Raw genomic sequence first — 13,409 nt, 5'->3', positions numbered from 1 at the left:
AGGGCAGGCGGATCCATTGAGGATGTGGAGGTTGGCCACCAGCTCTTGGAGGACCAACGGTCCCAGCTGTGGGCCACCCTACACCCCTTCCGGGGGTTGTTTACCAACCAGCCCGGAAGGACTGACTTGGCTGTCCATCACGTGGACACTGGGGATCATCCCCCGATCCGGCGTTCAGCATATCGGGTCTCCCTGGAGGTGCAGCAACACATGCGCCAGGAGATTGACGAGATGCTGAAGCTGGGGGTGATCCAGGCATCCAACAGCGCTTGGGCCTCGCCTGTAGTCCTCGTCCCTAAGAAGGACAGAACCACTCGGTTCTGCGTGGACTACAGGGGGCTCAATGCTGTCACGGTCGCCGATGCGTACCCAATGCCACGCATCGATGACCTGCTCGATCAGTTGGCCGGGGCTCAGTACCTGACCATCATGGACCTGAGCCGGGGATATTGGCAGATCCCCCTGACTCGCAAGGCCAGGGAACGCTCTGCCTTTATTACCCCATTTGGACTGTACGAGTCCACGGTGATGCCATTCGGGATGAGGAATGCCCCTGCCACTTTCCAGCGGATGGTCAACACCCTGCTCAAGGGACTTGAAGGGTACGCGGCCGCGTACCTGGATGACATTGCCGTCTTCAGTCCCACCTGGGAAGATCACCTAGAGCATCTAGCACAGGTGCTCAGGCGGGTCCACCGGGCAGGTTTGACCATCAAGCCGGGCAAGTGTCAGCTGGCCATGAGCGAGGTCCAGTACCTCGGTCACCGGGTAGGCGGGGGAACACTGAAGCCCGAGCCTGAGAAAGTGGAGGCCATCGCATCCTGGCCCACCCCCAGGACCAAGAAGCAGGTGATGTCCTTCTTGGGGACCGCTGGGTACTATAGGAGGTTTGTTCCATGCTATAGTAGCCTGGCAAAGCCCCTGACGGACCTCACCAAGAAGAAGCTGCCCTCTGCAGTCGATTGGACAATGGACTGCGAGACAGCCTTCCGGGCCCTAAAGGACGCCCTGTCCAGCCCGCCCGTGCTACAGGCAGCCGACTTCACGCGGCCGTTTGTAGTACAGACCGACGCCAGTGACTTCGGCCTCGGTGCGGTGCTCAGCCAGGTGGACTCTGCGAGCCAAGAGCACCCAGTCTTGTACCTGAGCAGGAAGCTGTTACCGAGGGAAGTGGCCTATTCCACAATGGAGAAGGAGTGCCTGGCCATAGTGTGGGCCCTGCAGCGTCTGCAACCCTATCTATACGGGCGCCACTTCATCGTGGAGACGGACCACAACCCCCTCAGCTGGTTGCACACCGTCTCTGGGACGAATGGGCGACTGTTGCGATGGAGCCTTGCGCTCCAGCAATACAACTTCACCATTCGCCACAAAAGGGGCCGTGACCACGGTAACGCAGACGGGCTGTCCCGACAAGGAGAGGTCGCGGACGGGCGCACGGGGGAACACCGGAGTGTGCTGCCCCCTAGCGCCCTCAAAAGGGGGGAGGTGTGAGGTAAATCCGGAGATATGACGATAAATCATGATATTCAAGTTATGTCAGGAAGCCCTCTCCTGGTGTCACCCCCCCTTTCCTTCACACAACTTGTTTAGCAACCCATCCCATGGCCATCTCCTGTGATATGGAAATTAGGTGATGTGGGAACAAAGGACACAGGATGACTCCCTGCCGTCACCCTGTAACAAGAGTTGTATCTCATTATAAGGCTCTGGAACTAGCCAGACAGAACGACTCCAGTAAAAAATGGTTCATATCTCGCAAGCCATATTTCCGATAAATACGGCAACCATAAAAATGGTGTTTTCGCATGCGGACGATGCTGGCACACCTTTTTTATGGGAGCGGGAGCTTGGGAAATACCCCAGGCGTGATATCAGCCAATGTGGAACTAGTAGACAAGTCATGAAACCTCTCATTCTGTAGCTAAATTCATAACTGTCACAATGAGAGCATTGGCGTCCGCCTACGACGCTCCCAGGCCAAGTTATGGCCATATTCCATGTTGTGGATTTTGTCCATAACTCCAGCCAGGGGTGGAGCAGTGCTCCCTCTGAGGTCACGAAGGTAGGAGGGGACCTGGATTTGCCCAGGTTGATAACCCTACTTCGGCCATTTTCCAGTGTTCTTTCGCTGGGGGTCACGTGTAGGAAACATCTGTGGGAGTTCCTGGAAACCTGGTCTACAGCGCCCCCCTGTGGCCAGACGCAACAAGGTAACTGATTGAATTGCATACCTGTTGTAACCCATGCTTTGATTGTAACTGTACTCTGACATATGTATATTCTGTAGATTCCCTATTGTATATATTGTAGTTTCTAGTGTGCTTTAGGCTGATTAAATTATATAATTAATCTTGGGCTGTTCTGTTATCTCGATCTTGAATCCCACGTCTGTGTGTTCGGCTAATAGTTACCGTGAAGCGGTTGGTGGCAGCGAGTTGTGCCAAGGATTATTGTGGGGAGGCCAGTGAGATTCGGGGAGATTTTATATATTCCGCCCGCGGAGGTCGGGGGAATATATACCCTACTCTCACCGGGGACCCTTCAATAATCGGTATAAGTAGTATAGCGGCCTCCTTGCTTATTGTCGGGCAATTCCATAATTGGCCTGACTATAAGAGGGGCGCTAGAGAGCGCGTCACGTGCTCTGTCTGTCGGGAGGTATAAAGGAGGGGTGACCCCCACTTGTTACCCCCCGATTGTGACGTACTGGTAGCCAGCGCGGGGGATTTCTGAGTGACCCCCCGGTGGTTCGTGACACAATGTATAACAGAAAAGATCTTAACTACAAAAACACAGGAGATACAAAAATACAATCTCCTAATCAAACGGAGTAAACACTGCCGTTCTTGCTGGGAATAAATAGTGCAGGAAGAGCTCTTATTCACTTGCAAGAAACAAAAAAGGGAATATTCTCAAACACTGATTTAGAAAAAAAAAAAACAGATTAAGCAGAAACGCCCTTCAGTGCAAATTCAGCCTTTATCCAAGCTCCGACTAAGAGCAAAATACTCATCAGACACAGCTGCAGACTCAGAATGACATGGGAACAAAACAGATGCAAAGGAACGAAAAATCGCTGTAGAAATCATTCCGAGAATATCCAAAAAGGCACAAAAAAATAAATAAAAAAAATATGGCAAAACAAAACCCTAAAGGGAAAAGGCTGGAGGACAAAGTTCAGGACATCTTCACATGAAGCAGAAACAATTATCCCCAGCAAAGGCTAGACAGAAACTGCCGTCCTTTATCCCCCCAGGCTGGACTCCATAGGCTTCCTGGAACAGCAATCATCTCCATCACCTGTCTGAGTGACAGATGCAGAATCACTCACTACCAGCACTAGCCACCAGAGGGAGCCCAGAAACACTGCCGGGAAAAGCAGCATGTCTGATGATATTCACAACGTGTATTCTTGTGCATAGGGGGGGCAGTATTATAGTAGGTAAAGCAGGAGTGCAGCATGTATCTTTTTTTTTTTTATAAGAAGATTCCTTCATTCCAAAGTTCACATTTGGCAAATAAAAACCATAGAAAGTGAGAGCTTAAACAAAAAGGGAGTTAAAACAAACGTGTTTTGGCATTACACCTTGTTCAGTGTGAATGCAGCCCCCCTCCCCCAGACCCGGGGGGTCAGGCAGCGTGCGCGCCCCCCCCCCTCCCCCAGACCCGGGGTCAGGCAACGTACGCCCCCCCCCCCCCCCCCCCGGGGTCAGGCAGCGTGCATTCCCCCCCCTCCCCCAGACCCAGGGTCAGGCAGCGTGCACCCCCCCAGACCCAGGGTCAGGCAGCGTGCACCCCCCCTCCCCTCCCCCAGACCCGGGGTCAGGCAGCGTGCACCCCCCCTCCCCCAGGCCGATCTCCTCAATCACAGGAATGAATGGACGACAGAGTAATGAAAAGAGCGGTTTATTGCAGGAGCCGAGGACACAACAAGTCACAGCCTCATGTCAGGTAAATGGACCGAAGAAACAGAATGATCTATAAAGGTTATCCATGGATCGGCTGCAGATCCTGGGCGGGATCACGCACAGAGGGTGGGGCCAGGGATGAGGGCGGGGCTTCTCTATACAATGGGCTTTTTCTGAGACAGGTTGATCTTGTCCCCGAGACTCAGTGCCATCCCCTGCGGAGAGAGCAGACATTACTAGAGGCTCACGTGCGCAGCATCCGGCGTCCACGGGCCGAGCGCTCACCTGACTCTTGGCTCGGATCCGTATGTGTCCGGTCACTGGAGCCTCCGGGCCCAGGTGGATCGGCTTCTCAATGCTGACATTGGCCAGCGCATCCTCACCGAAAATGGAGCGAGCGTAGAGATTGGCGGCCATGAAACCGCAGTAACCGGACAGCGCCTGCAGGAGGCGAGACAACATGTCACCCACAGCGAGGAGGAAGATGCCGCGGCAGAGGCGACCCAGCCCGCCCCCCGCCGGCGGCAGAGGCGACCCAGCCCGCCCCCCGCCGGCGGCAGAGGCCACCCAGCCCGCCCCCCGCCGGCGGCAGAGGCCACCCAGCCCGCCCCCCGCCGGCGGCAGAGGCCACCCAGCCCGCCCCCCGCCGGCGGCAGAGGCCACCCAGCCCGCCCCCCGCCGGCGGCAGAGGCCACCCAGCCCGCCCCCCGCCGGCGGCAGAGGCCACCTAGCCTGCTCCACACTGAGCTCCCGGCGCTCACCTTCTCCGGCGTCAGACACTTCATGTTTGTGGAGCTCAGGATGTGCTGCAGATACTCGTTCAGGTCGATGATGTTTGTGTTAACTGTGACCTGGAAGGAGACGTAAAAGTCAGTGGATCGCTCAGCAGCGCCAACGCCGCCGCCCCGGGCAGATCCGCTCAGCGCTGCCGTCCCCCCGCCCCGGGCAGATCCGCTCAGCGCTGCCGTCCCCCCCGCCCCGGGCAGATCCGCTCAGCGCTGCCGTCCCCCCGCCCCGGGCAGATCCGCTCAGCGCTGCCGTCCCCCCGCCCCGGGCAGATCCGCTCAGCGCTGCCGTCCCCCCCGCCCCGGGCAGATCCGCTCAGCGCTGCCGTCCCCCCGCCCCGGGCAGATCCGCTCAGCGCTGCCGTCCCCCCACCCCGGGCAGATCCGCTCAGCCCTGCCGTCCCCCCGCCCCGGGCCGATCCGCTCAGCGCTGCCGTCCCCCCGCCCCGGGCAGATCCGCTCAGCGCTGCCGTCCCCCCCGCCCCGGCGCTCACCTTGTTTTCCCATTCAAACTCGGCCCACATCTGCCTGAACTCGGTGTCGGTGCAGCCGGCCGGCTGGATGTAATCCATGATGTCGATGTGGATGTCACTGAGGACCACGCAGTTCCGGTCACTCGCTGCTCCGGACACATCGTACACTGCACATACAAAGCTCCGGTTACCGTACAGCATCGGCACACAGCAGTCACATCTGTCCCTCCTCCCTGCTTTACACTGCGGCTCTGCTTGTTCAACTCAACAGCAATGCATGGACACGTGACATTACAGTGAGGGCAGAAGAAAACTGCAGCGTGAGGACTGCGGAAGGGACAAGATGTGACACCTCCGCGGCGCCCCCTGTGGTGACTGCAGGTCACTACATGCAATATACGAGGGTCTCACCGATGTTCCCAAATATGATTCCATTTTCTGTTGAGGCGACTTTTACATTCGCTTTGATGTTTGCGAAGTCGTGTGGAGCGAGAGTGAGGGGCGACGGCTTCTCCACGAGCTTCAGGTCCCCTGGAACGAAGGAGACGAAAAAATGTTACCACCGCGTAGAGCGAGCGCGGCCGGAGCAGATCTCCGATCCCAGGAACCCGCGGGATTACCAGGTCCTCAATCACCAATAAACGGATCATCACACGTCACACTGACCGCAAAGTTACCGGCAGCGCAACGCCGCCCCCTACTGGCCAGTACTGCACCCTGCACTGCCACCCAGGACTGCACCCTGCACCGCCGCCCCCTGCCACCCAGGACTGCACCCTGCACCGCCGCCCCCTGCCACCCAGGACTGCACCCTGCACCGCCGCCCAGGACTGCACCCTGCACCGCCGCCCAGGACTGCACCCTGCACCGCCGCCCAGGACTGCACCCTGCACCGCCGCCCAGGACTGCACCCTGCACCGCCGCCCAGGACTGCACCCTGCACCGCCGCCCAGGACTGCACCCTGCACCGCCGCCCAGGACTGCACCCTGCACCGCCGCCCAGGACTGCACCCTGCACCGCCGCCCAGGACTGCACCCTGCACCGCCGCCCAGGACTGCACCCTGCACCGCCGCCCAGGACTGCACCCTGCACCGCCGCCCCATGCCACCCACACATCTCCTTGGTGTCCTGCGCTGCCGCCCGATATCCTGACCACACAAGTCGTTACACTGTATCAGGGCAGGGTTTTTTCAAACAAATATCTCAATTTGCTGACAAGCCGAGATCTGGAGAGTGATAAAGACATAAGAGAAGAGCCGGCTGCTCGCGTCCTCACCCAGCGTGGCGAGCTCCAGCGTGCAGTTCTGCAGCGTGTCACTGGTCTGATTGACGACCAACACGTCCAGGACGATGTCATACTGGTTCACGTGCACATAGGCCTCTGCGTATACTGGATCCGAGAAGCCCGTCAGCTGAGTCACCTGCAGCGGAGAGAAGGGGCCTCTATTACTGCCGACAACCGGCCTACAAGTGGTGTCAGCCCCGCCCCACCGGTGATGACATCACTGATGACGTGTTCAGACATGAAGCCACACCCCTTATATACAGCTCCGCCCCCGGTGAGGACATCACTGATGTAATGACATGATCAGACATGAAGCCACACCCCTTATATACAGCTCCGCCCCCGGTGAGGACATCACTGATGTAATGACATGATCAGACATGAAGCCACACCCCTTATATATAGCCCCGCCCCTCCCATTACTGCTGACACCCCACCTGCACAGGTGTGCGGTTGTCAGACCCCGGTTGTACCTTGTTCAGTTTGGATGCCAGGGGGGTCGGCCGCCTCCTTCCTCTGCGTGGTCCCCATTGCTGCCAGGAGACTTAGCTGGAACTGATCCTCCTTGGACGACATCTCGTTCTTGGCGGTCAGCTGCATGAAGGAGATGTGGTCGTCGGCCTGGACCGTCACGTTCCGTTTCTCGGACTCTTTCTGCTCATGGTTAGAGATGACGGTCAGATTCCCGCCGGCGCAGTGGAGGGGGGTTATATCGGTGGCAGTGGCGTCCGGCCTCACCTTCTGTGACAGCTTCTCCTCCTCCAGCTTGGCGGACAGCATGTGTGACAGCGACAGGCGGCACTCCTTGTTGAAGATCTCATTCATCAGCGGCGAGCACTCGGCCAGAACCTTCAGGCACAGCGAGATCCGGTCCACGTCATCGTCCGTGATCGGCTTCTTGGGGAGGGAGGACTTTCCCAGGTGCAGAATGGTGGCCATGAGAAGCATGGACTCCGCCACGAAGGACTGAAGAAGGGCAAGAGGAAGGTCACAGCGAGCGCAGCAGCACCACCCTCATCATGCTGCAGATTCTACACTTACGTTCTGTTTCTTCTTCTCCGGGACCAGGGCCACGTAGCGCAGCGCGATCTTGGTCAGGGTCGTGGCAAGAGACGCAGCGACAAAGAAATCTCCATCCAGCAGAAATCCACGGAGAGGCGGCCTGTGGAGGCACAGAAATAAGGGGCCATTACAGCCCAAGAGCAGGACAGGCCGACTCCTTCCAGCATTGCGAGTGCTGCTCTGGAGTACAAGCTGTGACTGCACCCAATGTAACCCCTGGCCCGCCCCATCAGGAGCTGTAATCTGCCGCGGTCTGGATGCAGCTCCGGATGGCACCGACCTCTCTTCCTCCTTTTTGGCGGGGCGGGAGCTGCTGAGCGCGCTCTGCGTGGCGTATGTGCCCATCTCCGTCACCAGCTTCTGACTGGGGCCGACCGTCACCTCCTCCTCCGCCTTCATCTCTCCAGACTCCTTCTTAATCTCAGTCTCTACGATTGGGACCTGGAGGAGAGGGGGATGGAGTGACACCTCTTCCCTCCACGGAGCCCCCGCGACCCCCGCAGGCGCCGCCTCCTCAGAGGACAAGCCCTCGCGACCCCTGCAGGCGCTTCCCTCCTCCTCATCAGAGGACAAGCCCTCGCGACCCCTGCAGGCGCTTTCCCTCCTCCTCATCAGAGGACAAGCCCTCGCGACCCCTGCAGGCGCTTCCCTCCTCCTCATCAGAGGACAAGCCCTCGCGACCCCTGCAGGCGCTTCCCTCCTCCTCCTCATCAGAGGACGAGCCCTCGCGACCCCTGCAGGCACTTCCCTCCTCCTCATCAGAGGACGAGCCCTCGCGACCCCTGCAGGCGCTTCCCTCCTCCTCATCAGAGGACGAGCCCTCGCGACCCCTGCAGGCGCTTCCCTCCTCCTCATCAGAGGACGAGCCCTCGCGACCCCCCGCAGGCACTTCCCTCCTCCTCATCAGAGGACGAGCCCTCGCGACCCCCGCAGGCGCTTCCCTCCTCCTCATCAGAGGACGAGCCCTCGCGACCCCCGCAGGCGCCACCTCCTCAGAGGACGAGCCCTCGCGGCCCCCCGCAGGCGCCACCTCCTCAGAGGACGAGCCCTCGAGACCCCCGCAGGCGCCACCTCCTCCTCAGAGGACGAGCCCTCGCGGCCCCCGCAGGCGCTTCCCTCCTCAGAGGACGAGCCCTCGCGGCCCCCCGCAGGCGCTTCCCTCCTCATCAGAGGACGAGCCCTCGCGGCCCCCGCAGGCGCTTCCCTCCTCATCAGAGGACGAGCCCTCGCGACCCCCGCAGGCGCTTCCCTCCTCCTCATCAGAGGACGAGCCCTCACGACCCCCGCAGGCGCTTCCCTCCTCCTCATCAGAGGACGAGCCCTCGCAGCCCCCGCAGGCGCCACCTCCTCATCAGAGGACGAGCCCTCGCGACCCCCGCAGGCGCCACCTCATCAGAGGACGAGCCCTCGCGACCCCCGCAGGCGCCGCCACCCTCCTCAGAGGACGAGCCCTCGCGACCCCCGCAGGCGCTTCCCACCTCCTCATCAGAGGACGAGCCCTTGCGACCCCCGCAGGCGCCACCTTCCTCCTCAGAGGACGAGCCCTCGCGACCCCCCGCAGGCGCTTCCCTCCTCCTCAGAGGACGAGCCCTCGCGACCCCCGCAGGCGCCACCTCCTCTCCTCAGAGGACGAGCCCTCGCGACCCCCGCAGGCGCCTCCTCCTCATCAGAGGACGAGCCCTCGCGACCCCCGCAGGGCGCTTCCCTCCTCCTCATCAGAGGACGAGCCCTCGCGACCCCCCGCAGGCGCCTCCTCCTTCTCCACAGAGGAGGAGCCCTCGCGACCCCCGCAGGAGTTTCCTCCTCCTCCTCCGAGGAGCCCTTACGATCCGCGGCACTCACCTCCCCCAGGGACCGGCGCACTTCTGTCATCACGCTCTGGATGTCGTCTTTTGTGCTGCAATATTCTCCCAGAATCCACAGCGCTCCACGATAAATCCTGTAAGATAAGACGCGTTGTATTCCCAGCATGCACTGGTCGATGGGGGAGGGGAAGGGGGGGGGACAGACGTCACCAGCTAGTTATCCAGCAGTGTAAAGTATGGTGGCTTTATCCCACGTCCAGACTGTCTCTACCGATGATGTAACAGGTGTATCCACGCAGACAGCGCTCTGGATGTAGCCATGACAGCAGGAAGTAAACCCTCCATGCTTTACACTGCAGGCTGCACCCAGAAGTCATGGCGGTCGGAGCGGATACTGCAGAGCGCTTTATAGTCCGCTGTGGCGCGGACACTCACTTCACGGACTTGATAGAGTGGAAAACCTCCAGCATCTTCTCCACGATGAGCGTCCTCAGGTTATCGAACCTCTGAACGGCTTCTCGCACGAACTCCAGCACGTCCGCGGCGGCCGCCTCGTTACTGTCACTGAGGAACTCCATCAGCTGCAGGCGGGAGACGCAACACCGTCACACCGGGACTCCGCATCACCGGCCGATAACGGCTCTGCACTCACCACCGGGATGACGTTGGCGGCCATGTCTGGGAAGCGCACACTGCAGGAGTGCAACGTCCGCACCAGCAGCTGACGGTACTTGTCCAGTGTCCTCGTGCTCCGTCACATTGTTGGTCTTTATGACTTCCTTCTTCAGGACGATCACCAGCTGCAAGGACAGGACGCAAGGTAAATCCTCCGACCCCCCCGGGTATCCCCCCGACCACAGGACGTGGGGTAAATCCTCCAACCACCCCCCCCCCGGGTATCCCCCCCGACCACAGGACGCGGGGTAAATCCTCCAACCACCCCCCCCCCAGGTATCCCCCCCCGACCATAGGACGCGGGGTAAATCCTCCAACCACCCCCCCCAGGTATCCCCCCCCGACCACAGGACGTGGGGTAAATCCTCCAACCACCCCCCCCCCCGGGTATCCCCCCGACCACAGGACGCGGGGTAAATCCTCCAACCCCCCCCCCCCCAGGTATCCCCCCCGACCACAGGACGTGGGGTAAATCCTCCAACCACCCCCCCCCCCGGGTATCCCCCCGACCACAGGACGTGGGGTAAATCCTCCAACCACCCCCCCCCCGGGTATCCCCCCGACCACAGGACGCGGGGTAAATCCTCCAACCACCCCCCCCCCCCCCAGGTATCCCCACCGACCACAGGACGTGGGGTAAATCCTCCAACCCCCCCCCAGGTATCCCCCCGACCACAGGACGTGGGGTAAATCCTCCAACCCCCCCCCAGGTATCCCCCCGACCACAGGACGTGGGGTAAATCCTCCAACCACCCCCCCCCCCCCCCGGTATCATCCTCCAACCCCCCAGGTATCCCCTCGACCACAGGACGCGGGTAAATCCTCCAACCACCCCCCCCCCCCACACAGGTATCCCCCCGACCACAGGACGCGGGGTAAATCCTCCAACCCCCCCGGTATCCCCCCGACCACAGGACGCAAGGTAAATCCTCCAACCCCCCCCCCTCCCCCGGTATCCCCCCGACCACAGGACGCAAGGTAAATCCTCCAACCCCCCCACAGCTATCCCCCCCGACCACAGGGACGCAAGGTAAATCCTCCGACCCCCCCAGGTATCCCCCCGACCACAGGACGCGGGGTAAATCCTCCAACCCCCCCCCCCCCGGTATCCCCCCGACCACAGGACGCGGGGTAAATCCTCCAACCCCCCCCCCCCCGGTATCCCCCCGACCACAGGACGCGGGGTAAATCCTCCAACCACCCCCCCCAGGTATCCCCCCGACCACAGGACGCAAGGTAAATCCTCCGACCCCCCCGGGTATCCCCCCGACCACAGGACGTGGGGTAAATCAATCCTCCAACCCCCCCCCCCCTCCAAGTATCCCCCCAACCACAGGATGCGGGGTAAATCAATCCTCCAACCCCCCCAGGTATCCCCCCGACCACAGGACGTGGGGTAAATCCTCCAACCACCCCCCCCCCAGGTATCCCCCCGACCACAGGACGTGGGGTAAATCCTCCGACCCCCCCCCTCCCACAGGTATTCCCCCCCGACCACAGGACGCAAGGTAAATCCTCCGCCCGCCCCCCCCCCCCCCCAGGTATCCCCTCGACCACAGGACGCAAGGTAAATCCTCCGACCCCCCCCCGGTATCCCCCCGACCACAGGACGCGGGGTAAATCCTCCAACCACCCCCCCCCAGGTATCCCCTCGACCACAGGACGCAAGGTAAATCCTCCGACCCCCCCCCCCGGTAACCCCCCGACCACAGGACGCAAGGTAAATCCTCCAACCACCCCCCCAGGTATCCCCCCGACCACAGGACGCAAGGTAAATCCTCCGACCACCCCCCAGGTATCCCCCCGACCACAGGACGCAAGGTAAATCCTCCGACCCCCCCGGGTATCCCCCCGACCACAGGACGTGGGGTAAATCCTCCAACCACCCCCCCCCGGTGTCCCCCCGACCACTGGACGTGGGGTAAGTGGTCCAACTCCCACCAGGTATCCCCCCGACCACAGGACGTGGGTAAATCCTCCAACCACCCCCCCCCGGTATCCCCCCGACCACAGGACGTGGGGTAAATCCTCCAACCACCCCACCCCCCCAGGTATCCCCCCGACCACAGGACGTGGGGTAAATCCTCCAACCCCCCCCCAGGTATCCCCCCGACCACAGGACGTGGGGTAAATCCTCCAACCCCCCCCAGGTATCCCCCCGACCACAGGACGCGGGATAAATCCTCCAACCCCCCCCCCAGGTATCCCCCCGACCACAGGACGCGGGGTAAATCCTCCAACCCCCCCCCAGGTATCCCCCGGACCACAGGACGTGGGGTAAATCCTCCAACCCCCCCCCCAGGTATCCCCCCGACCACAGGACGTGGGGTAAATCCTCCAACCACCCCCCAGGTATCTCCCCCGACAACAGGGCCGCCAGTCACGCTTACCTCTTCCACATTTCTGGAGGACACCAGGTCCAGCGCCAGCTGCAAGGTTTTCTTGCGCACTTCAAGGTCCGGGGTCCCGAGGACCCTCAGGATGTCCATGACCAGATCCTGGAGATAAGAGAGGAGACGAGGAGCCGCAGATCGCCAGCAAACAAGGACCAAACTGACGGTTATCTTATCTCCACACCAATGTCACTAGCTCTGCTTGCTGTTGGGGAAAACATTCTAACACATTGTAACCGGCCGCGACAAACGTTTCCATTCACCGGCAGCAAGCACATTCTGAACTGTTAAAAAGACTTCAAAGGGGTTGTCTGGACAAGATCCACCTGTCAGCAGCCCCTCTGTGGCTCTGACACCGCCGGATCCCCGCAGTGCACAGTGTGCGGAGTCACCAGTGACAAGAGGCGCTGCAGACGGTGGATCTACAATGCACAGAGCTGCAGGACGCGCTCGTGGGACGGGTGGATCTACAATGCACAGAGCTGCAAGACGCGATCATCAGACGGGTGGATCTACAATGCACAGAGCTGCAGGAGGCGCTCGTGGGACGGGTGGATCTACAATGCACAGAGCTGCAGGACGCGCTCGTGGGACGGGTGGATCTACAATGCACAGTACCTGCAGGACGCGATCGTGGGACGGGTGGATCTACAATGCACAGAGCTGCAGGACGCGATCGTGGGACGGGTGGATCTACAATGCACAGAGCTGCAGGAGGCGATCGTGGGACGGGTGGATCTACAATGCACAGAGCTGCAGGAGGCGATCGTGGGACGGGTGGATCTACAATGCACAGAGCTGCAGGAGGCGATCGTGGGACGGGTGGATCTACAATGCACAGAGCTGCAGGAGGCGCTCGTGGGACGGGTGGATCTACAATGCACAGAGCTGCAGGAGGCGCTCGTGGGACGGGTGGATCTACAATGCCCAGAGCTGCAGGAGGCGCTCGTGGGACGGGTGGATCTACAATGCACAGAGCTGCAGGAGGAGATCGTGGGACGGGTGGATCTACAATGCCC

General features: G+C 60.9%; 1 protein-coding gene across 1 annotated transcript; it reads right to left on the bottom strand.

Moving 5' to 3' along the window:
• Positions 1–3,893: 3,893 nt before the first annotated feature.
• On the bottom strand, positions 3,894–12,871 carry COPB1 (coat protein complex I subunit beta 1). Its single transcript, XM_075326741.1, is given in 17 exon segments — positions 3,894–4,126; positions 4,197–4,352; positions 4,673–4,762; positions 5,191–5,336; positions 5,581–5,700; positions 6,447–6,591; positions 6,929–6,952; positions 6,954–7,109; positions 7,194–7,421; positions 7,497–7,617; positions 7,798–7,958; positions 9,360–9,456; positions 9,758–9,903; positions 9,975–10,058; positions 10,060–10,122; positions 12,388–12,498; positions 12,831–12,871. Coding segments are annotated over 16 exon segments (1,896 nt in total). The 5' UTR covers positions 12,487–12,498; positions 12,831–12,871; the 3' UTR covers positions 3,894–4,066.
• Between the last annotated feature and the right edge of the window lie 538 nt (positions 12,872–13,409).

This window comes from Anomaloglossus baeobatrachus, chromosome 10, assembly GCF_048569485.1.
Source record: "Anomaloglossus baeobatrachus isolate aAnoBae1 chromosome 10, aAnoBae1.hap1, whole genome shotgun sequence".
In the NCBI taxonomy this organism is placed as follows: Eukaryota; Metazoa; Chordata; class Amphibia; order Anura; family Aromobatidae; genus Anomaloglossus; species Anomaloglossus baeobatrachus.
The sequence above is the reverse complement of the archived record's forward strand: the minus strand, read 5'-3'. Positions and strand labels throughout refer to the sequence as shown.